This window comes from Bos javanicus, chromosome 19, assembly GCF_032452875.1.
Source record: "Bos javanicus breed banteng chromosome 19, ARS-OSU_banteng_1.0, whole genome shotgun sequence".
Taxonomy (NCBI): domain Eukaryota; kingdom Metazoa; phylum Chordata; class Mammalia; order Artiodactyla; family Bovidae; genus Bos; species Bos javanicus.
The window spans coordinates 27,793,222-27,815,459 of NC_083886.1; the positions used below are offsets into that span (position 1 = coordinate 27,793,222).

At 55.6% G+C, this 22,238-nt stretch overlaps 2 protein-coding genes and 1 long non-coding RNA gene across 10 annotated transcripts; 2 read left to right on the plus strand and 1 right to left on the minus strand.

The window, feature by feature from the left end:
• The first annotated feature begins 17 nt into the window (after positions 1 to 17).
• Positions 18 to 6,295, plus strand: INCA1 (inhibitor of CDK, cyclin A1 interacting protein 1). Of its 3 annotated transcripts, none has more exons than XM_061390848.1 (7): positions 18 to 1,925; positions 4,001 to 4,100; positions 4,185 to 4,298; positions 4,532 to 4,571; positions 4,849 to 5,042; positions 5,509 to 5,674; positions 5,904 to 6,295. In XM_061390848.1, the coding sequence occupies exons 3-7, from the start codon at positions 4,246 to 4,248 to the stop codon at positions 6,048 to 6,050; spliced, it is 600 nt and encodes a 199-aa protein (XP_061246832.1). In that variant the 5' UTR covers positions 18 to 1,925; positions 4,001 to 4,100; positions 4,185 to 4,245; the 3' UTR covers positions 6,051 to 6,295. The 3 variants fall into 3 exon arrangements, with proteins under 3 accessions (XP_061246832.1, XP_061246831.1, XP_061246830.1); XM_061390847.1 differs by lacking the exon at positions 4,001 to 4,100 and having other exon boundaries at positions 19 to 461; positions 1,838 to 1,925; XM_061390846.1 differs by lacking the exon at positions 4,001 to 4,100 and having other exon boundaries at positions 19 to 230; positions 1,838 to 1,925.
• Positions 6,296 to 8,083: 1,788 nt separating this feature from the next.
• Positions 8,084 to 22,186, plus strand: CAMTA2 (calmodulin binding transcription activator 2). 6 transcript variants are annotated; one of them, XM_061390819.1, is made up of 22 exons: positions 8,084 to 8,169; positions 8,361 to 8,464; positions 8,810 to 8,877; positions 8,960 to 9,095; positions 9,666 to 9,752; positions 10,013 to 10,166; positions 10,510 to 10,644; positions 11,198 to 12,138; positions 12,836 to 12,962; positions 14,513 to 14,647; positions 16,424 to 16,539; positions 17,131 to 17,315; positions 17,618 to 17,696; positions 17,835 to 18,057; positions 18,241 to 18,542; positions 19,588 to 19,784; positions 20,017 to 20,200; positions 20,420 to 20,491; positions 20,607 to 20,627; positions 20,812 to 20,981; positions 21,162 to 21,236; positions 21,343 to 22,186. In XM_061390819.1, the coding sequence occupies exons 1-22, from the start codon at positions 8,139 to 8,141 to the stop codon at positions 21,404 to 21,406; spliced, it is 3,606 nt and encodes a 1,201-aa protein (XP_061246803.1). In that variant the 5' UTR covers positions 8,084 to 8,138; the 3' UTR covers positions 21,407 to 22,186. The 6 variants fall into 6 exon arrangements, with proteins under 6 accessions (XP_061246803.1, XP_061246804.1, XP_061246805.1 ...); XM_061390820.1 differs by having other exon boundaries at positions 9,681 to 9,752; XM_061390821.1 differs by lacking the exon at positions 20,607 to 20,627.
• LOC133232007 (uncharacterized) lies at positions 15,203 to 17,898 on the minus strand. The gene is made up of 2 exons (XR_009731280.1): positions 17,809 to 17,898; positions 15,203 to 16,558 (listed from the first exon to the last, which is right to left on the minus strand). It is a non-coding gene; the product is annotated as an uncharacterized LOC133232007 (long non-coding RNA).
• Positions 22,187 to 22,238: the final 52 nt, after the last annotated feature.

Consider the following 22,238-nt stretch of genomic DNA (forward strand, 5'->3'; position numbering starts at 1 on the left):
GGCGGGAGCGAGGGGCGGGGGACCGGCGGGCGCGCGCGCGCGGATGGGAGGGCGGGCGCGCGCCGTCGCGAGAACGGCCCAGGAGCGACCCGGACAGCTGTTAAAGGGGCAATGTCCCCGGGACTGAGGGACCCACCAGGCAGAGACAGGGGAACTGAGTTGCGGACGCGGGAGGGCGACCCGGACGCCGGAACTCCAGAGGGTGGCCAGCCCCACAGAAGCCGGGAAAGGTGGGGGCGGACCCCGGTAGGGGACCCAGGCCCCTGACGCGCGCACGTCGCCGCCGTCGGAGGCGCGCTCAGGGGGTGGAGCCGCCAGTCGAGCCCCGCCCAGGAGGTGGTGCGGTGCAGGCCCCGCCCCAAGGCTCGAGACACTGGTCGGCTCCACCCTCGGCTCCTGTCGCCGCCTCACTCCTCAGCGCCTGGTGTAACGTTCTAGAATTCGACGCGCAGCTGCCTCAGGTGCCCTGGCCAAGTGCAGTCGGCAGCGGCACCACCACTCGGGCGCTGTGTCTCTGCCTGGTCCTTAGGTTCGACAGGGCCCGCAGTGCCGTGTCGCCCCCTCAGGCCCAGGCCACTCCTGCCTGCCCAGCCTGGCCCCAGCAGGCCTCAGCCCCGCAGGGCCCACCACCTGGAAGCCACATCAACTCCTCAGCCCCCAAATTGTGCCTTCAGGCTTAGCAGCTCCTCACGCCTTGGTCAGCTGCCAAGGGTCCCTTGAGCTCCCTAAGGGGTTTTCCTCTAAGCCTTCCCTCTGGACAGGGCTTTCCACCCCAACGACCTCCAGGCTCTAGCTAACTCAGCCCGGCCAGATTCCTTGGGTCCTCTTCTGCCCTGTCAGACTCAGGTTCCCCTCCCAGACTTGGCTGCCCCCCGCCGCTCCCGCGCTGCCCCGCCCTCCCCCAAGCCGGTCAACCATCCAGGACTCTTTCTAGCTTCCTTAGCCTCATCTTTCTCTTAGATCTGGCCAACTAGACACCCAATTACTAAGGTCTGAATGTCCCTCAGCGGCCACCTGCTCCCTAGTTCAGCTTCCTCTGCTCTGGCCCAAGATATTCCATTAAAACCCCATCTGCCCTTTCAGCCTAGCTTTACTGGCATTTGCCAGCTCAGCTCTAAATACTCTTCTCTTCATTCTTCATTTCCTTTCTCAGCCCATCTTAGTTACCTTTGAATAAATACTTATTCACCTGCAACAGTTTCCAATTTTCTGGCATTTATGCTGCCTCTCCTAACTCATCTAACATTCTTATCTGCATTGTCTGCCCACCCCAACTGGCTCTCAGGTCACCTTTTGCTGTCTGGAATTGTGGTCCTGTGTAACTGACCTCTGCTCACCTTCTACATCTCTAGACATTCCCACTGCCCCCTCCTTCCTCGTCACCAATTGACCGTGACCGCTCTGTCCACACTTACCTTTCATTAACACCTCATTCCTGGTTTGTTTACCAACCCTCAGTTCTCTAACTGGCCCCAGCCACCAGTTCTGTACCAATTATCCCCAAATGCCTTTTGCTCTGTCTAATTCACGTTTCATTCTTTTTCATTTCATTATCCCATATTGCCAGTTAAGTCACTCAACTGCCATCTGTCAATTTCACTTACTCTGTGTATTCGGCTTAGGAAAAAAGATTTTTTTTTTAATCTTTCACCATTTCTACATTTCCTGTGTTTGCTGTCTTGATTGTGTATGTTCAGCTAATGAAAATATTCAGCACTTGAAATACCTTTTCAGCTTTCTTTCCTTTCTTCTGGACCTATACATCTTCTTTCCAATCTTTACATTCACTCATGGTGAATTACATGAGTCAATGATTCATTTTCCATTATCTTCCCAGCACCAATGAGGAGACTCAGTCCAGCCTCCCAACCCTGTCCAGTCATGCAAGTACAGGAAGATGCAGACAACCTTATCCCTTTTGCCAAGTGAGTCCTCCCCACACAGTTGGGGAGGGGGGAATGAGATGGAGGCAGGATTCCATGTCTGGGTTCTTCCCCAAGAGGAGTACGAAATAAGAAACAAGAATCTCGGTGCCTGGTCTCAGGGGATTGGTGATTTATTAATTTACTCAGCAAATTATTTTTGAACACTAATAGTGTTCTAGGCACTGAATATTAGGCATTGGGTATTCAGCAATTAGAAAGATAGGGGTCCTGCTCATAGAGCCAACATTCTACAGGGAGGAAATAGAATGTGTACATGAATAAATATAATTTCAAATAGTAGTAAGCACATGAAAAAATAAATGTACAGTATAATGTAAGTAGAATGTCTCTGAGACTCAAGTATATAGAGTGTGACTGTGGAAGGGGAAGAGGAGATGAGTTTGAATTGAGATCTGAAAAATGGGAAGGAGCCAGTCTGCTAAGAACCAGGGAGTAGAAGAAGGAATTGTAGGTTTGAAAAAACAAAACGAAGTCCCAAGAAAAGAACTAACTTTCTGTTTTCTAGGACCAGGAAGCCCATCAGCAAGTTAGTGATCAAAGGAAAAGTGGAGTAAAGGCAGACAGGGGGAGGCCAGTCACATAGGACCTTATGGGCCATTGAAAATAATTTGAACGTTATGCTAAGGACAGTAGCAATCAGTGGGAGTTTCTAAGCAAGGAAATGACATGAGCAGACTTTCTTTTCCTTCAACTTTTTTATTATGGAAAATTTCAAACAACCACAGAAGTAGAGAAAATAGTAACCACGACACCGGAGTACCATTTTTAGTCAGCTGCAATAATTATCATTAGATGGATAATCTTTGTTTTTTGGATACACCACTCGGCTTCTGGAATCTTAGCTCCCCAAACAAAGATTGAACCTGGGCTCTCAGCGGCAAGAGTGCTGAGTGCTGAGTGCTGAGTCCTAACCATTGGACCACCAGGGAAGTCTCTGGTGGATAATTTTTTTCTTGATACACCCATTCAGCCTCCTGCTACTTAGACCATTTTGAAGTAACTTTAAACAGGGTATTATTTCACATAATCATTTCTAAAAGATTACTCTGACTGCTATGTGCAGACTAGATTGTTGAGGGATTCAAATGGAAGCAGGGAATGGAGGAGGACGCAATTGCAATAGTCCAAAGAGGGGAAAACGTGCTGGAATATGGTGGTGGGAGTGGAAATGGTGAATAGTAGTTAAATTTGAGTGTATTTCAGATGTAGAACTCACAGGATTTACTGATAGATTGGATATGAGGGGTGAGGCCGAGTGAGGCATACCAGATTTTTGGTTGTAGCAACTGGGTGTTTGGGGTGCCTTTTGGCAAGATGGGGAAAGCTAGGGAGGAGGTGTTGAATGGGCAGTTGAACCTGCAAATCTGAAGTCCAGGGGAGGAGCTAGAGCTTGAAATATAGATTTGGGAGTCATCAGCACATTGGTGGTATTTAAAGTCATGGACCTGGGTGAGATCACCTACGGAGGAATGAAGATAAAGGGCCGAAGCCCTGGGACTTTCTTCTAGACAGCAGGAAAGCAGACATCTGGTCAGTCAGTCTGGCAGCTTTAGAAGTGATTAGAACTGTTCTCAAACAACTTTTGCACACCCTACCTAAAGGATATTAGTATTTCTGAGTTGTTGTTTACTCACTAGGTCATGTCGAACTCTTTGTGACCCCATGGACTGTAGCCCGCCAAGCTTCTTTGTCCATGGTATTTTTCCAGGCAAGAATACTGGAGTGGGTTGCTATTTCCTTCTCCAGGGGATCTTCCTGACCCAGGATCGAACCCTCATCTCCTGCTTGGCAGGCAGATTCTTTACCACTGAGCAACTAGGGTAGCCCCTAGTGCTTCTGAGATGGAGAGATATAGCAGGAGTGAATAGAGACTCTGCTCTCCTGGATGCTTGCATTGACTGAAAGGAACCTGTTGAATCACTTGAGTAGCCAGGGCCTCCCTCTCTAACAGCCCTGCTTGCTAAGTATGATGTTCTCTGGTTGTGGGGTGTAGAAGTTTGAGATTCAGTGAGATCTGAGGCTCAGACAATTGCTAATCTCCATGCTCACTCCAGCTCCAACTGCCTTTCAAATCAGTCTTCACCACCTTTCTCATCTAAAATGGATAAGGGAGGACATGGCCTGAGGGAGCCTGGGCAGCTGTGTGGTCCTGTGGTAAGATAAGACTCCTCAATCCCTGGACTGAGTAGGTACCGTAAGGGAAGAGCCAGAACTGAGCCTACCTTGTCCTCACCTCAGGTGTTCTAGGGTGGTCAGCCGATCTCCACCCCACTGCTTGCCTTCCCAGAGCCTCGGACTGATGCCCCAGCACTATGGAGACACCTTCTGGGAGAATCTTAGTCAAAGGCCCAGGTGGGAGAAATGGAGAAACGGGACTAACCAGAGGTGGGAAGGGGAGGCTGTACAATTTTAAACTACCATAAAGCCTTACTGTAGCAATAAGTCCTAGTCTCAGGATAACTGCCCCACCAAGTGATGGACATGGTAGCTCCTAATGCCAGGTAGGTGGTTGGGAGAGGTTGTTAGAGAAACAACATGGATAGGGATATTCTCTTTGCACTTAGCCCCCTTTTTGTGCTTTACAGCCCCACCTGGATGGAGGAACAGTACACCCCACCCTTGCTGGTATGATGAACTTTCTGCCCTTTGACACTTCTTGGCTAAGATCACACCCACTGCCATCCCATCCCCAGCTCCCCTTATTCTCCCTTCCCTCTGGTCTCCCCCAGCTAGTGCACTGAGCAGGCCCTCCTTCCTATGAATCAGTCATCATGTTTTCCAGATCACAGCCATGTTTTTGTAATCTGGTCTTCCCAAGACCCCTGGTTCCCTATTTCAGTCCAAGCTCCCCCGAGAGACTCATTTCTGCCTTCTAGCTCCCTCTCCCCATTATCTGGTACAGAGAGCCACTGGTTGCTCCCAGCCTGGCCAGTATGGCCCTGAGGGACTCCCACCTCCTGAGGTGCTCTGCAGAAGAAAAAGGAGGAGGCCATGTTCAGGAGGAATGCAGCAGGGATCTGGGGGCATCCCAGCCCGGGTAAGGGCGGTCACTCATCACTTGGAAGATCTAAGGAGGCGACAGAGAATCATCAATGAGTAAGGAGACACATCAGGGCTCTGGGAGCCAAACGGTATGGGGACAGGGTGGCTTGAACTAAGGAAGAGGTGGAGAGCTTTGAGGGAATTGGAGGTTGCTTGGGAGTGTGCCATGGTCTTGGTGAGATTGAAGCAAAGTTTCCCATAATATGGGAAGGAGGAGGGAACGAAGGAATGGGGGATTAGTCACCTGAGCTGAAAGGAGTGGAACCCTGGTTACTGAAGACAGGAAAGCACTCCACAGAACTGGAGGATGGTGCAAAGCTAGAGGTCACCTCTGAGCCCCCGGATGGGAAACTACTTCAGTCTGAGGGGAGCAGAAGGTTGGAAGTGCAGAGTTGGAATGTGTCAAATGATAACACTCCTGGGTCCCAGCAGGAACTAGTTTAGGGCGGGAAGATGAAGAATGGAGAGACAGGAAGCCTGGCCTCCAGGCCCCTCTTTCCTAAGCCTTAAGTCTCCACAGACTGAAGAAGGCCCAGTGGGGCAGCTCTGGGGCTGCGTCTGGGCCTCTGCTGGTTGACAGTGATGGCTGTGGCTTCCCCAGCACCACCGAACACCCTGATCGGGAAGAGGAGAGGGCAGACTATCCACAGGAGGAGGACCACTTCCTCACTTCTGGCAGGGCCCAGGTATGGATGGCTGAAGAGGACTTTGGTGGGTGGTGATGTGGACCCTTGGTCTTGCATGGGGAGACAGGGGAAGCCAAGAGCCACATGGGATAGCTGGATGTGAGAGGGACAAAAGTAAAGTAGGCCAGATCCTGAGACTTGGGGGTACCTGGGTTTGGGGCCTAGGAAATCTGAAGACCTATTGTTTGATTCTTTTTTTTTTTTTCCCTTCTTTTTTTTTTTCTTACAGCTGCTTTGGTCTCCCTGGAGTCCCCTGGGCCAGGAGGGGTCTTGTCTCTCCAGGCAGCTGGGCTCTATGGGCTCCTTCAGCGCTGTCACAGCCACTAGGAACCCCTTTTACCATCCCTGGTGGGTGGAACTGCAGTCTGAGGAGTAGGGAGAAAATGTCCAAACCCAAGACGCTGGCCGTGCCTCAGGGGCCTAGGATTGGGAGCTGGAATCTCCAGTATTTCGGACATCAAGGCATTCCTCCTTTCCTTGGCCTCTCCCATCTTCCTCTCCCCGCCTCTGAAACTAGGCACGAGCAGCCCCGATGGCCTCCCCTCTCCACTCTCAGAGGAGCCCCCCAAGGCTCCCTGCCACTATTCTCTTCGTTCTGTTATTAAAAAGCAAGCAAGTGGAGCCCAGAGTTGTCTTTCTCTCCGCGATGTAGTGATGGGGAGGCTTATGGGGAGGGAGGGCTCCTTTCAGCTTCGCGATGACCCCGCCAAAATGAAGTTGGGCTGATACCCCCAAATTCAAGGAGTTGTACCCGAAAACAGTCCTGCCCGCTCCAGTGTTCCCCACCCGGCTCTCCGGGCCGAGGTCACGTCAGTCGGCGGAGCTTCCGCCTCCAGGACCCCGCATCCTGCCCCTCAGCGCGGCCGCCCCTTCTGGGACTTCCCGGCAGCCCGTCCCTCCGCCTGGCTCGCGGCCCTGGAAGCCGAGTCCCTCCGGCCAGCGCCCCACCCAGAGCCAGACGTGTGCTGACCCCAGGTTCCCGTCCCGACCCCCATCCCCTTAATTGGGAAGCCCCGCCCCGTGCGCAGTGACGTCGAACGCCGCTGTCAGCCGGCGCTGGGGGGGGTCGGTGTGGGGTAGAATGGCCGCTGCCGCCGTCACCCGCGGGACCCCGGGAGGTAAGAGCCGGGGCCTCTCGCCCGCCTCTCCGCCCCCGCGCCAGGGGGCGCAGCTCCACCGCCCGGACTTGGCGCGCCACGCCGGGGACCACCGGCGCTCTCCCGGGTTTGCCCTCACTCCCCGCTTCTGTCCTCCTCCCCCGCGCCAGGGGGCGCCGCTCGGCGCAGGGCCGCAAGGCGGACCTGCCGGGCCGGACCGTCCCAGGGACCCCCGCACCCCAGCACCTGCCCTGCCCCTTGCCCGCCACGCGCCCGCGGACTCTGCTCCGCAGCTTCTCCAGGACATCTCTCCGTGCGGCCGGGAGGCGGGACCCTCCCACCTCGGAGCGTCTCCGCTGACCACCGCCCCTCCTGGGGGGGCCGCCCCCGGGCCCGCTCCGCACCCTGGCGGGCTGCCCATCCCGGACTGCGCACCTGCGCCCTCGGGCGGAGTCCTTACCCCAGCCCAGGCTCCAGGGCTCACAGTCGTGCTCGGACGGGCCTCTTCCCCCTCTCCATTCCCAGACACCTGGCGGAGCCCGCGCTGAGAGCATCCTCCAGCTTCCATCTGTTCCCCCAGGAGGGTGGGGGCTCAGGCTGGAGCCAGAGTGATAGATGGGGTAGGATAGGCCTGGAGGCCGAGGGAAGCAGAGGCTTTGGGGATAGAGGTACGGTGGGGTGGACAGGGCGGTCAGCCTCAGGGTGGAGGATGGGTTGACCTGGGGCTGGATAGCTGGGTCCTGGGTGTCTAAACCAGGTTCTACTCAGGCCCCACCAATCTGGAGGAAAGGGTGGAGGTTAAGATCAGTTGTCAGATCTGCCCTTCCCCTTGGAAAAACCAAAGAGAAGGAACTCAGGGTGTGTCTTTTAAGGCCTAGCTCTCCACCCGGACTTAGAACTCCTGCCTTCCCCCCAACATCCAGGCTCTCATTTGTCAAACCATCCTTCAAGAACCGGATGCTCTGAGTCCTAGCCCCAGGGTCTGACCCCGCCGCAGCTCCAGCCTTGGAAAGCCAGGGCTGTAAACGCCGGCCCCCCGCCGGCCTTCTCCCCTCCCCCACCCCGCCGGTCTCTTCCTGATTATTCTGTTCTGTTGTGTCTCCCACTCGTGTTGGTTCCTGGCACCGTGTCTGGGTTCTCCCTCTCCTCCACCCCCTGGCTGTACTCTGACATCACAGTCCAGCCCCTTCCTTTGGCTTCCTCAGATATCACGACCCGGCTGTATACCAGGTCTCCCACCTCATTCTCCTCATCCTTGATAGTGTAGGGGCTTCTGCCATGACCTTGTTCTCTCCCTTCCCAGCACAGACTCCCCCTCCCCCCGGCCCGTCAGGCCGGGGGTGACCTTGCCCCCTGGAGCCCTCACCATGAATACCAAGGACACCACCGAGGTTGCTGGTGAGTTCACAGTCCAGGTTTCCAGGTTGGGCACAGCCTTTTATTTCCCCCAAGCGGTGGTGACCTTCTAATTCTTGGATCCCCACTCTCCTTGGCATCATTTCATTCACCACCACCACCCCGCCCCGCATTCGGCCCTGGGCTCTCATTGGGATGTCTCACACTAAGCCCTCCCTTCTCATCCCCTCTAGAGAACAGCCACCACCTGAAGATATTTCTCCCCAAGAAGCTGCTGGAGTGTCTTCCTCGCTGCCCACTGCTGCCTCCAGAGCGGCTCCGGTGGAATACAAATGAGGTTTTCTAGGGAGCCGGGGGGATTGGGGCTCAGCAGGGCCTAGTAGGCTGGAGGAGTTCCCCTCTGTGCCTTTCAACACTCTCTAGGCTCTTTGGGGATCACAGGAGAGCTATAAAGACCTGCATCTCGTAGGAGCTCACTTCTTGGCATAGGCACCTGTGTATAAATGCTACCACTTACAAAGTATTTCCTACAAACAGACCACTGTGCTCACCACTTGTCCTGTGTTATCTCATACAGTCCTCCAGGGATGCCGTTATCCCTGAGGTATAGATGAGGAGGCCCAAGAGGCCAGGCTGAGACTTTGGGAAGGGGACCCCCACCTGAGTGCCTCTTCTCCTCCAGGAGATTGCATCCTACTTGATCACCTTTGAGAAGCATGACGAGTGGCTATCCTGTGCCCCCAAGACAAGGTGAGAAGTTTTGTGAAGATGGGGAGTAGCAGGGGTCCTGGGTTCTGTGCACAGAACTTAAGGCCAGTCCTTCCCTTCTCAGGCCTCAGAATGGCTCCATTATCCTCTACAACCGCAAGAAGGTGAAATACCGGAAGGATGGTTACCTCTGGAAGAAGCGGAAGGATGGGAAGACCACCCGAGAGGACCACATGAAGCTGAAGGTCCAGGGCATGGAGGTAAGCAAGGCCTCCAGTACACCTGCCCTGGCCCCCGCTTTTCCCTGTGAGCTGGGTTCCAGCTCTGCCAGGGCTTGGTGACCTTCTCTCCCTACCACCCTCCCAGTCAGTCACTCTTCGCTTCTCACTCACTTTGGATCAGCCCCCTCTCTGCTTTCCCTCCATGACCCAATTCTCCAGGACTTAGGCCACGCCTCCCCCTGGAGGCCGCAGATGCCCAATCCCCTCACTTCTCTTGCATTTCCCGTAGGGGTCTGACAGTACTTAGTACCTCAAAGCACAGGTTTCTCTTCTCTCAAATCATTGCTCCTCATCTCAGATGTGTTATTGCCCTGCCCTCTGATTTCTGAATAGTCCCATGTCTCAAATCTGGTACTTGTTGTAAGGCCCTGGCCCCACTGTCCCCTCCTCTTCACCGCAGGGTGACTTGGGTGCTGGGTTTTGAAAGGTGTGGGGAATAGATGGGGGTGGGTAAGGGTTAAAGAGGAACTGGTGGCAAGATTGGGATTCCTGCAAAGGGACTGAACAGAGGAAGAGTTGGGGAGCAGACTAGCCCTCCCCCCACCCCAGCCTGTCTCCTGGCAGTGTCTCTATGGCTGCTACGTTCACTCTTCCATCGTCCCCACATTCCATCGGCGCTGCTACTGGCTGCTCCAGGTGAGGACAGAAGGGCTCGGGGAGACAGAGTCTACCTGGCTCTTTGAGGGAGGTGGGGGTCTGCGGAATGAAGGGGAAGGATGACGAGGTTCTGAGTGTGGAAGGGAGACTGGGAAGAAGAGAAAGGGGTTTGGGGATGGAGAGAGCCAGAACTTGGGAGGGTGAGGCTAGGGGTGCCTAGGGAGAAAATGAGGACTAGGAGGCCAAGTCCCTGGACATCAGGACCCCATAGCACTCTGTGTGTACCCTTGTACCCGCAGAACCCTGACATCGTGCTTGTGCACTACCTGAACGTCCCAGCCCTGGAGGACTGTGGAAAGGGCTGCAGCCCCATCTTTTGTTCCATCAGCAGCGACCGCCGAGAGTGGCTAAAGTGGTCCCGGGAGGAGCTCTTGGGACAGCTGAAGCCCATGTGTAAGGCAACAGGGCCAGGACAGAGCTCCAAGGGGAGAGTGGACCCAGGGGCCTCCCATGGCAGCAAGTTTCTATACTCAGGAGCCTGTGGGGTGACCATGTTGCCCCAAGCCAGGAGGCTTCTTTCCTGGGTGGGTGGGTACCAGGGTTCCTGGTGTGATCTAAGGTGTTCGACTATGGAGGGCAGCTGTGAGCTCCAGGTAGGAGCAGTCTGGGGGCTTCTGGCCACTGTTCCTCTGGCTGGAAGTCTCAGAGCATCTCAGGTGCTTGGGGGAGCCATCAGAGTTCTTTGGGGCCTATTTTGTAGGGGGTCCCACAGCACTTCCCCCCAACTCTCCTCCAGTTCATGGCATCAAATGGAGCTGTGGAAATGGGACAGAGGAGTTCTCCGTAGAGCAGCTGGTGCAGCAGATCCTAGACACCCACCCGACCAAGCCTGCACCCCGAACCCACGCCTGTCTCTGCAGTGGGGGCCTTGGTGAGTGACCCTGACCTTGGAACCTTCCTCCCTCCTCGCTGGTCTGCCCTTACTCACACCAGGGGGGCATCTGTCTTGTTGGGATTTGCGTGCTTATTTGCATGACTTTTGCATGTTCCAGAAAGATGGGCCAGATGAGCAGAGGCTTTCCCGTCTGCATACTGTCTAGTTCCTTTTACTTATTCCTGGCAGCCTGGGCTCTCTGTCTGCCTTCTTCCTTTAGCAGTTCCTGGCCACCCCAGCACTACTGCTTACACACAGGCTTAGCCTTATTCTTAGTTGGTACCCGCTTGGTTCTGTTCTTCTGTCCTTTTTCTATGCATTCACCTATTGCTCTCAGCTATTCCCCCAAGCCCTGGATCCTCCCTTGCAGTGTTCCTCCAAGGGGGAGGGTGGGGGAGGAGAAATATTTCTGCCGCCTCCCAGTGGCCACAAGCAGTATGACACCTCTGGTATGTAGTGACTTCTCAGGAAATACATGACAGCTTCCAGCAAGGGAGGGCTGGAGAGAGATGTCTTACCCCTTCTTTCCCCACCACCCCTTCCACTCCAGGTTCTGGGAGCCTTACCCACAAATGCAGCAGCACGAAACACCGTATCATCTCTCCCAAAGTGGAACCCCGAGCTTTAACCCTGACCTCTGTCCCCCACCCCCATCCCCCTGAGCCGCCTCCACTGATAGCCCCGCTTCCCCCAGAGCTCCCCAAGGCACATACCTCCCCATCTTCCTCTTCCTCTTCCTCCTCTTCCTCCGGCTTTGCAGAACCCCTAGAGATCAGACCGAGCCCTCCAACCTCCCGAGGGGGTTCTTCCAGAGGAGGCACCGCCATCCTCCTCCTGACAGGACTGGAGCAGCGAGCCGGGGGCTTGACACCCACCAGGCACTTGGCTCCACAGGCCGATCCGAGGCCTCCCATGAGCCTGGCTGTGGTTGTGGGCTCTGAGCCCTCGGCCCCACCAGCCCCTCCGAGCCCTGCCTTTGATCCTGATCGTTTTCTCAACAGCCCACAGAGGGGCCAGACATATGGAGGGGGCCAGGGGGTGAGCCCAGACTTCCCCGAGGCCGAGGCCGCCCATACCCCCTGTCCAGCACTCGAGCCTGCTGCTGCCCTGGAGCCCCAGGTGGCCACTCGGGGTCTCCCTCCACAGTCTGGAGCAGGCGGGAGAAGGGGAAACTGCTTCTTCATTCAGGATGATGACAGTGGAGAGGAGCTCAAGGCCCAGGGGGCTGCCCCACCTGTACCTTCACCCCCTCCTTCACCCCCACCCTCACCTGCCCCTTTGGAGCCATCGGGCAGAGTAGGAAGAGGGGAGGCCTTGTTTGGAGGAGCTGGGGGGGGCAGCGAACTGGAGCCCTTCAGTCTCTCATCATTCCCGGACCTCATGGGAGAACTCATCAGTGACGAAGCTCCAAGTGGCCCTGCCCCCACCCCCCAGCTCTCTCCTGCTCTCAGCACCATCACAGACTTCTCCCCAGAGTGGTCCTACCCAGAGGTGAGTCTCAGACTTCTCTCCTTCCTCCTGCATCCCTTTTACCCTGTGGCCTGTGACCTAGTTTCTCTCAGCATCCATGGCTGCTTAGTTCTCTTCCCAGCCTCTATCTTTACATAGAGTGTAGCTTCTTAACGGTTTTCACAGGCCTTCTTAACTACCCCTTTTTTCCTCCCTCCTTCTACCTGTGACTTGTGGTTGTATGAGTCCCTTAAGTGCCCCGGGGGACTTTATTCCTTTGGTGACTGGGTGGGGTGGGGAGGGCCTGGGACAGTTCAGCCTGAAGAAGAGAAAACCCAACTGGGATGTGATGGCAGACTTTGAGAAGCTGAAAGACTGTATTCAGCAGTCAAGTTCTGCTTTGTGCTGCCCCAGAGATAGAAAGCAGGAACTTCTCTAGGGGTACCAGGGGGCCCCAAGAAAAGACTTCCTCCCAGTGATAGCTATCTGCAAATGGGATGGTAGCCTTGGGAGAGGCAATGAGTTCCCCGTTTTCTAGCAGATTCAAATAGAGGGCAGGAGTGTGGGGAGAAAGGACAGTGGATCTCACTCCACTTCATGTCCAATCTCTGTACCCCAGACCTTGGGGTGTACAGAGAGCAATAGGTCCTCTCTTAGGGTCTGAATGAATGAAGGAGTGAGTAATTATACCCAGCAGAGAGAGCCCCCAGTCACATGGCTCTCTGACTTCTGCCTGCAGGGTGGGGTCAAGGTGCTCATCACAGGACCTTGGACAGAGGCCGCTGAGCATTACTCCTGTGTCTTTGATCACATCGCCGTGCCAGCCTCACTCGTCCAGCCTGGTGTCTTACGCTGCTACTGTCCCGGTATGGGGACTGGGGGTGGTAGGAGAAGGGACAGAAGACATGACTGTTAGGATTCCCAGGAAGCACTAGGAACAAATGTGTTGGGTTGTTCCTGAGAACGTAACCACCTCAACCAGTCCTGGGGCTGAGCCCGGTGGTTGCCCCCCGGCCACCGCCCTCCAGCAGGCAGATGAGTCTGAGCTGAAGTGTCAGAGGTCTAGATTCTAATCCAAGAAATCTGCTAAGCTGATGGGTGATCTTGAATAAGCCTTTTTCTTTTCATAGGACCTTGGCCACCCCTTCTGTAAGATCAGCCATTAGACCCAAGGGGACTCTCATGGCTCTCCAGGCCCACTGACTCCAGTCCAGGGAGAGTCTCTTGGGAGAATGAGAAGGGAGAAATGTTGGTCTCCTCCAACCAGTTCTGAGACTGAGGGACATTGGCTTCAAGACCTGTGCTATCCAGTATGGTAGCCATGAGCCACGTGTGCCTATTGAAATTAATAGTTAAGATTAAATGAAGTTTCAAATTCAGCTCTGCCATCACACTAACCACATTTTGGTGCTCAGTGACCACATGTGCTCGTGCCCCCCGCAGGAGACAGTGCAGATGCAGGATGTCTCCAACACTGAGGAAAGTTCTTTTGAACAGCACTGGTCTGGATGTCATTGCCAAGATTCATCTCTGCCCTTTTGCCACCCCCTTTGCCCCTCACCTGACACTCAGCAGTGTTGCTGTGGGACCCCAAGGACCACTGGAGTGACATGTCGACAGCTCTGCTCTCTGTCAGTATGTCCTCCCCGAGTCTCAGCAGCCCTGTTCAGTGGTGGATAGCCGAGAGGGGCTGAGACCAGAGACGTTGGGAATTGGGAGTCTCAGCGTCTAAGCTTGGGACCAGGGCCTGGTGGCTTTATCCTCAAGGCTATAGATATTGAGATTCTGGGACACCGCTCTCACTTGACCCTGTTGGTGAGCAGCTAATTCCTTTCCTTCACCTTAGTAACAGAGTTAAGGCCTCTGGACCTTGATCTTAGGAGATAAGAGATTTTACCATCATCAAATTGTTTATATGTAGAGGTATCTCTACACACCTACCTCCATCTGGCTCAGTAGGTAAAAAATCTGCCTGCAATGCAGAAGACCTGGGTTCTGTTCCTGGCTCAGGGAGATTCCCTGGAGAAGGAAATGGCAACCCACTCCAGTACTCTTGCCTGGAAAGTCCCACGGAAAGAGGAGCCCGGAGGGCTACAGTCCATGGGGTCACAAGAGTCAGACACAACTTGGTTGACTAAACCACCCATAGGTATCTCTTGACTCTGTTTCTATGCCTTGGTGCTGAACAATATCCTTAACTACAGGGTCTAGAACCCAAGGGGTCTCTGGCCCAGAGGAGCTATTAAGTTCTCAAATAAAGGGATTCCCTCCCCACTTAGAGCCAAGGCCACTGGAGCCAGGGGCCTCTAGGGCCACAACAGGGCAGGTAGGGGAGGTAGATGTGGAAGGACCACCTGTGGATCTGGTGAAGGAGCCCAGGAAAGAGAGCCATCTCGCTGATCCTTGCCCTCCCCAGCCCATGAAGTTGGGCTGGTGTCTCTGCAGGTGGCAGGGCGTGAGGGGCCCCTTTCTGCATCTGTGCTCTTTGAGTATCGAGCCCGCCGATTCCTGTCACTGCCTAGTACTCAGCTTGACTGGCTGTCACTAGACGGTAAGTTCTAACCTTCCACCCCACCGCCTTTGAGCATGACATGTTCCTAGGCCCATCTGGACTCCGGTGGCCATTGCCTTGCCCCCACTGTACCCCTCTTCCCAACTCCTACTTCCTTGCTCATTTCTGAAGGAGCAGCAGATTTCCTTCACCTCCTCCTCCCTGTAAACCTTGGAGGCGGCTTTGTCCCAACACTTGTCCTGTCCATAGGAAGGGATCAAGGCCATGGGTGGGGCCGGACAGTGCAGAGCAACAAACATGGGATACACATGAGTGTGTATGTGCCTCCTGCTGCTGCTGCTAAGTCGCTTCAGTCGTGTCCGACTCTGTGCGACCCCACGGACTGCAGCCTACCAGGCTCCTCCATCCATGGGATTTTCCAGGCAAGAGTACTGGAGTGGGTTGCCATTGCCTTCTCCGTATATGTGCCTACACAATATATTTAAACTTTCCTATGGTTTTTCCCTCTAGTTATAAAGACAGGCATTAATTATAAAAAATTTTGAAGTTACAGAAAAGCACAAAGTAGAAAATGAAAATTCCCTGTAACAATGCTCAATAACATACACCACTTTTAATATATCTTCTTATATACAGAGATGCACATACATACATGTGTGTGTACGTGTGTGTGTATTTGTTTATATCCAGAGCTGTTAGTCCCCTTTACTGGTTATCCCTCCTGTGGCTTTCAGAATTGTTTCTGCACCTGCTTCTTTCTTGAGGTTTGCATGTCTCCGTTTCCTCCTGTTTAACCTGTGCTTTACCATCTCTCCTGTATGTCTCCTACCTCTCTCATCTCTCCATTCCTCCTTGGATTTTTGTCTTCACTTTCCTTCTTCATTCCCTATTGCTTGTTCGTTCTACATCCCCAGCTCTCCTTTGCCCTTTTTCTCTCCTCTTCTTCCCCTTGTCTGTCTTCCCCTCTCTGCTCTCATACCTGAGTCTCTGCTCAGAGCTCTTTACCCTCCTCCCCACCATCCCCTACCTTCTTGCCCGTCTGTCCTGGCATCTCAAAACATCCCCAGCCTCCACCTGTTTGTTTTCCCACGGCTCTGACCCCCTTCTTCCTCCCCTCCTCATCCTTGTGTGATCTCAGGAGGGAACAGATATAGCTCGGGATGTGTGCATTTGTGCATGGAGTGGGGGAGGAGGAGGAGAAATGGACTTGGCCATCCATCTCTGTCACCTCCCCTCCCCGCCATCCTCTTTGTGGACAGCTGCGGGGGGCCAGGAGGAGGGGGTGGTGCTTTTCAAATCAGTCTCTGAGTTCTTTGGGGCAGCGATTAACAGAGAGGAGGGACCCTGAAGTCCTTCAGCCCCAGCATGGGGGACGAAGGTAGTGTCTGCGGCAAGAAGGAACAAAATAAGCCATCTGGGAGTATGCGTATGTGCATGCACGTATGTGTGAGAGATCTGGGGCACGCGTGTGTGTGTGTGTGTGTGTGTGTGAGAGAGAGAGATCTGGGGCAACTGGGGCTGAACACCCAGCGAGGAGTCCTACAGTCTCTGTGTCTTGAAGGACACAGTCTTGGTTCTGCATTCAGGTCCTAGGTGGACACGTGGTATGAAGAGCCCTAGACTGAGGACTGGTCCTGGGGGGCTCTATTCAGAAGGTGGAGGGGGGGAGGGTAAAGGGCCATTGTATGGAGAAGAGGAAAGGATTGCTTGTGTCTTCGTCACTCAGACCCTGGGACAGGATCTGGCTTTGTTGCCCAAGGCATCCCCTGGACCCTACCCAGTGAGCCCCCCTATGCCCACTCCTCTTCCCCACAGACAACCAGTTCCGGATGTCCATCCTGGAGCGACTGGAGCAGATGGAGAAGCGGATGGCAGAGATCGCAGCAGCTGGGCAGGCCCCCTGCCAGGCTCCTGACACCCCTCCAATTCAGGTACATCCATGAGGGCACTCTACAGTGAGGAGCAGAGGGAGGGTCTTCCTATAGAAATCAGCTCTACTGTGTGACTCCCCTCACTGTCCAGGCCCCAGCCAGTCCCCTTCCCTTCTCCGTGACATCACCCTGCTCCCACCCCCACCCTGTGGCAGGAGTGGCTATTCTGGGCACCCTCTTGGCATGACAAGCTTCAGACTATTTCTGGTCTGAAGGAGGGTGGAGGTGAGGGTGGGGGAGGGGATCCAAGAAGTCGGGGCTCAGCACTCTGAGGGTTCCAGGTCTCTGAGGAAAGAAGGCTGGAGAGGACTCTAGGTTCTGAGGGGGAGAAGCCATCTGTGGATATGGCACTGATCTGAGCCAAAATGAAGGCACCACATGGGCATGCAGGCATGAGGTCTGGCTGCTGGAGAAAGCTGCCTGAGGGACAGGGAAGACTGACCAGCCATCAGAGGTCAGGGTGGTGGGAGCCTAGAATGAGAATTGTAGGGAGGGGGCAGAATTGGAAGCTGAGAGGACAGGGGTGGGGTGGCTAAGGCCATCCCAGGCTGGGGATGCTCAGGTGTCTGCCTGAGGGTGTGTGCACCACAGGATGAAGGCCAGGGTCCTGGGTTCGAGGCCCGGGTGGTGGTCCTGGTAGAGAACATGATCCCACGCTCCACCTGGAGGGGTCCTGAGCGTCTGGCCCATGGAAGCCCTTTCCGGGGCATGAGCCTTCTGCACCTGGCTGCTGCCCAGGGCTATGCCCGCCTCATCGAGACCCTGAGCCAGTGGCGGTGAGCTGGGGCTGGTGGGAGTTGGGGTGGGAGGGTGTCAGGGACTGAGGAGGAACTGGAGGCCTGTCCTGGGAGCTGGGGTCACTGTGGGAAGGAAGAGGGGCTGGAACAGGGTTTGCACTTGGGGGAGTTTTAATGTCCTCTGACTTACAATGCTGACTTCTTGACCTCCTTATAATCATTAGTCTCTTTGATTACTCATCCTGTTGACCATAGTGCTTGCCAGCCCCTTCAATTCCGAAGTTCCTACTGGGCCCCCTTTATCCCTAACTGGGCTCCTGTCCCTTTCCCAAACCCTCCAGGAGTGTGGAGACAGGAAGCCTGGACTTGGAGCAAGAGGTTGACCCACTCAATGTGGACCACTTCTCTTGCACCCCTCTGGTGAGGATGCTGGTTCCTAGTGCACGTGAACAATGGGAAAAGGGAGCAGTTCTTCACAGAGAAGATCGTTTGGGGGATGCAGGGAAGGAGTAAGGATAGGCCCATGCCTTACCTCCACTTCCGCCCTCTTCTCCTCAGATGTGGGCTTGTGCCCTGGGCCATCTGGAGGCTGCTGTGCTCCTCTTCCGTTGGAACAGACAGGCGCTGAGCATTCCTGACTCTCTGGGCCGCCTGCCCCTATCCGTGGCTCATTCCCGGGGTCATGTGCGCCTCGCCCGCTGCCTGGAGGAACTGCAAAGACAGGAAGCTTCTTCTGAGCCCCCACCTGCCCTGTCTCCACCCTCCTCCAGCCCCGACACTGGTGAGGGTTTAAGGGGAATGCGGGTGGAAGCACAGGCCAGGGGAAAGCTAGAGGGTGGGAGACAGTGCAAGGAGAGAGGAGGTTGTAGGGATGGGGAGGTAAGAGCAGCAAGGCCAGGGAGATGGAGAGTGAGGAGAGGGCAAGTGACACCTTATGCTCACACCCCCTTCTCTCCCCTTGCAGGCCTGAGCAGTGTCTCCTCACCTTCAGAGCTCTCGGATGGCACTTTCTCCGTCACATCGGCCTATTCTAGCGCCCCAGATGGGAGTCCTCCCCCTATTCCTCTGCCAGCCTCTGAGATGACTATGGAGATGGTCCCAGGCCAGCTCTCCTCTGGTGCCCCAGAGGCCCCCCTATTCCTCATGGACTATGAAGCCACCAACCTGAGAGGGCCCCCACCCTCGCCGCCTCCTCTCCCACCAGCCCTGGATGGCGGGGCTGCTCCTGAGGAAGCCGATAGTCCACCAGCTGTGGATGTGATCCCGGTACCACTTAGGTGGAGGGCTCCAAGCAGAGGGGGGTGCAGGGCTAGGGTGATGCCAGCCACCACAAGAAACATGCAGAGCCGGGCGGCAGTTTGGGAAGAAGGGGTCATTTACCCTCATTTGGGGACAGGCAAGGTAACCCTCTGCTTAAGCTTCTGTCAGAGCTTGGGATTCAGAAGTCATGAGGCTTCAGAGGTTAAAATTCTGGAGAATATCTTCAATTAGAGCTGGGTGGTAGGGGTTACCTGTTGTTCCATAAAGGGACAAGAGCGATGGCAGGAAGCGGGGAGGACAGAGGAGCAGAGAGGTCGGCAAGATGGAAGCGGAAGTGTCTGGCACTAACCAGGGGCCAGGGGGAGGCTTGCACATAGTAAGAGCTAAGAGTCTTGTAGAGTGAATGAACCCATGAGAGAGTGGAGAGTGGCTCTTCACGTGCAGCAGCCTGCTTCTCTGCTAGGGCCTGGGACATACCTGCTTTAGAGAGAGACTAAGGGATTAACCGGGGAGCACTAAAGTGCAACAGATTTAGAGAACACCACACGGTAGGCACCTTTATGTGAGACCAGCAGAAAGTGCTGCAGGCTGCAGGGCTGGAGCAGAGGCAAGGCTGGAGCTATTCAATAAGGTGTCATGTGATTGGCAAGCGCTGAGCTGATTCTTGGCGAGTTCAAGGAGGGGGTGGCAGACATGGCCAAGTTTGTGGGAGCTGGCATGGGTCAGGCTGGGTGGGACAGTGGGCAGTCAGCCTGGAAGGCTAAGCCCTTCATTCGCCTAGCTTCTGAATCCCCATGTGCTGTACGTCCTTCCTAGCCTATGTTTTCCATGACGTCTCAACACAGGGCTGTATTGAGTGGGACCCCAAGAAGTGTAAGTGAACCTGGAACACTGGCAAAGAAAGACAGGGTTAATGGGGGCAGGCATCCATGAGGCCTCATCGTCTGGGTCTGATAGGAGAAAGATAGGAAGTGAACTTATGCTATGGTCTTGGCAGAGCAAGAACAGCTGGGGGGCCCCTCAAGGTTCACCCAGCTTCTCCTTCATCCAGGTTGACATGATCTCACTGGCCAAGCAGATCATTGAAGCCACACCAGAGCGGATTAAACGAGAGGACTTCGTTGGGCTGTCTGAGGCTGGAGCCACAATACGGGAGAGGACGGGAGCGGTGGGGCTCAGTGAGACCATGTCCTGGCTGGCCAGCTACCTGGAGAACGTGGACCATTTCCCCAGCTCAGCCCCTCCAAGGTGACCAGCTTAGGACAAAGCCTCCAGATCCTTCAAAGGAACATGGGAGGGATAGAGTGAGGGAAGAAGCTGCACTATGGCCAGAGCCTTTGAGGAAGGGATTGGCACTGGCTGGCGAGCTCTGAAGTCACTCTCCAGACCCTGTTACTGGGGCTCTGCCTTCAGAGCAGCGCCCAGGTGGGAGAAGAGGGACTTCAGATGTCCAGGACATCCTTATCCCTGTTTCCTACAGCGAGCTGCCATTTGAGCGGGGTCGCCTGGCTGTCCCTCCAGCACCTTCCTGGGCAGAGTTTCTCTCCGCATCTGCCAGTGGCAAGATGGAGAGTGACTTTGCCCTGCTGACCCTGTCGGATCATGAGCAGCGGGAACTGTATGAGGCAGCCCGAGTCATCCAGACAGCCTTCCGGAAATACAAGGTCGGGGGCTTGGGGGCTTCAGGGGATGAATTACACAATCTTGAGTGGGGAGGTGACGGGTTCCCAGGACTGTGGGGGGGGACAGCAATCATCCAGAGAGATCTGGGGTAGGGTGAAGGGTCAAGGGACCCCAGGCACATTGGAAGAGCAGGTCAGATGTCAGTTAGGTGGGCAATTCCTAACTGATCCAGGTGCTGAGACTTCCTTCTTGCCACTTAGGGCCGGCGGCTGAAGGAACAGCAGGAGGTAGCTGCTGCTGTGATCCAGCGCTGTTACCGGAAGTACAAACAGGTGAGGATGTCCTCTCTTGAAAGCATACCCACCAACCCACACAGGCACCCACTCATCCCATCCCAGAGCATCCACAATGCTGCAGGAGCCCTAACTCCCCTTTTCTCTCCACAAGCTGACCTGGATTGCACTTAAGGTATTAGGCATGAGACCTGGGTGTGAGGCTGTCTGTGATGATTCAGCCTTTCCTTCCGTGAGCGTGTGGATTAGAGAAAGAGATTTGCATCGACTGAACTTGAAACGGGGTGAGGGGTGACCCTTAGGGGTCTGGGTCTCTGTCCCTCCATGTCAGCCCCTGCCCTTCCTCCCCACCCCTGCAGTTTGCACTCTATAAGAAGATGACCCAGGCGGCCATCCTGATCCAGAGCAAGTTCCGAAGCTACTACGAACAGAAGCGATTTCAGCAGAGCCGCCGAGCGGCAGTCCTCATCCAGCAGCGCTACCGCTCCTACCGCCGCCGGCCCCCGGGGACCCTGCCTGCCCGCAACAAGTACGGCCCCAACCCTCCAGCCCTCAGTGCACACCCACTGTGTCCACGGCCACTGCCCACGGGCTCCCAACTCATCATCCTGCTCCTCCCCGACCCTTGCCCTGCCAAGGTCCCTAAGGGGCGGAGGGCAGGTGATTCCTGAGTGTCCTGTGCGGTCTCATCTCTTCTTCCTTCCACCAGAGGCTCCTTTCTCACCAAGAAGCAGGACCAGGCAGCCCGGAAGATCATGCGATTCCTGCGGCGCTGCCGACACAGGTGTTGCCCTTTCCCTCACTGGGGAGGACTGGGCCCCGCCGCCGCCTCCCCATCCCACCGCCCTAATCGGCCGGTCTCCTCTGACTCCTTCCTTGTCTCTCTGCAGGATGAGGGAACTGAAGCAGAACCAGGAGCTGGAAGGGCTTCCCCAACCCGGGCTGGCCACCTGACCTCTCCACTGCCTTTCTCATCACCCTGGGGGCCGCTTCTTGCAGTCTTAACAGGGAGAGGGCTCTCTGGGGGAGGGGGAGCCCCCTGTCGGCAGCTTTCCCGTCACTTTTGTGCTAGCCCGTCCTGGGTCTCCACCCCCCACCCCTCCGAAGTGCTGAACTCCCTCTCCCACCCCTGCCTCCTCCTCTTCCCTCCGGGTCGCGCTCCCTTCTCTTAGTCCCCGGCTCCAGAAGACCCATGCCCCACATACCTGCATCTTCAGCTGTGACCTCCGGAGCCCTGCCTGCCCCTTCTCCACAGCTCCCTCCCTGCCTGTGCCCACCTCGGCCCCTTCCTGACTTGCCTTATTTATTTGTTCGACGCGTCTCTGAATGTATCCGCCTCGGTCCCACCTCTGCCTTCGCTACGCGCGCGCCCCTCGTGTTTCAGGGCTGACCGTGCCCCCACCCCGACTCCGCATGTTTGCGTCTTGTTTCCTCCCTTTCTGGCCCTGTCTTTCCCCGTCAACTGACCGACTCCGGCCACCAATCTCGGGGCCAAAGGGGGGCTGTATATAGAAACGCGCTGCGGAGTCCTGCCCCGTCCCCGAGGGGAGGGGCCTTGTACATAATGTAACATACAGAGTATAGTGAAGAATCTATTTAAGGCGCCGCAGGGAGGGCTGCACGGCCGGGCTTGTGGTTCCTGGCGCGGCGGGAGCCTCCTGCCGGCTCCACGAGCACTTTCTACTTGTGCATGGGCTTGGTTTCTACGAATTGCCATTAAACATCGCTGCACCAGCCAGCCTCCGGCCTCTGTCTGCGGGCGGCGGGGAGGGGCGGGGCCCCCGGC

Bases quoted from the DNA above. Each gene is read 5' to 3' on its own strand.
- INCA1 (XM_061390847.1), top strand. From the start codon at position 1,843: ATGAGGAGACTCAGTCCAGCCTCCCAACCCTGTCCAGTCATGCAAGTA. The intron at 1,926-4,184 runs GTGAGTCCTCCC...TCCTCACCTCAG, and splicing joins AACCTTATCCCTTTTGCCAA to GTGTTCTAGGGTGGTCAGCC. The intron at 4,572-4,848 runs GTATGATGAACT...TATCTGGTACAG, and splicing joins AGTACACCCCACCCTTGCTG to AGAGCCACTGGTTGCTCCCA.
- CAMTA2 (XM_061390819.1), top strand. From the start codon at position 8,139: ATGAATACCAAGGACACCACCGAGGTTGCTG. The intron at 10,167-10,509 runs GTAAGGCAACAG...ACTCTCCTCCAG, and splicing joins GGGACAGCTGAAGCCCATGT to TTCATGGCATCAAATGGAGC. The intron at 17,316-17,617 runs GTGAGCTGGGGC...CAAACCCTCCAG, and splicing joins GAGACCCTGAGCCAGTGGCG to GAGTGTGGAGACAGGAAGCC.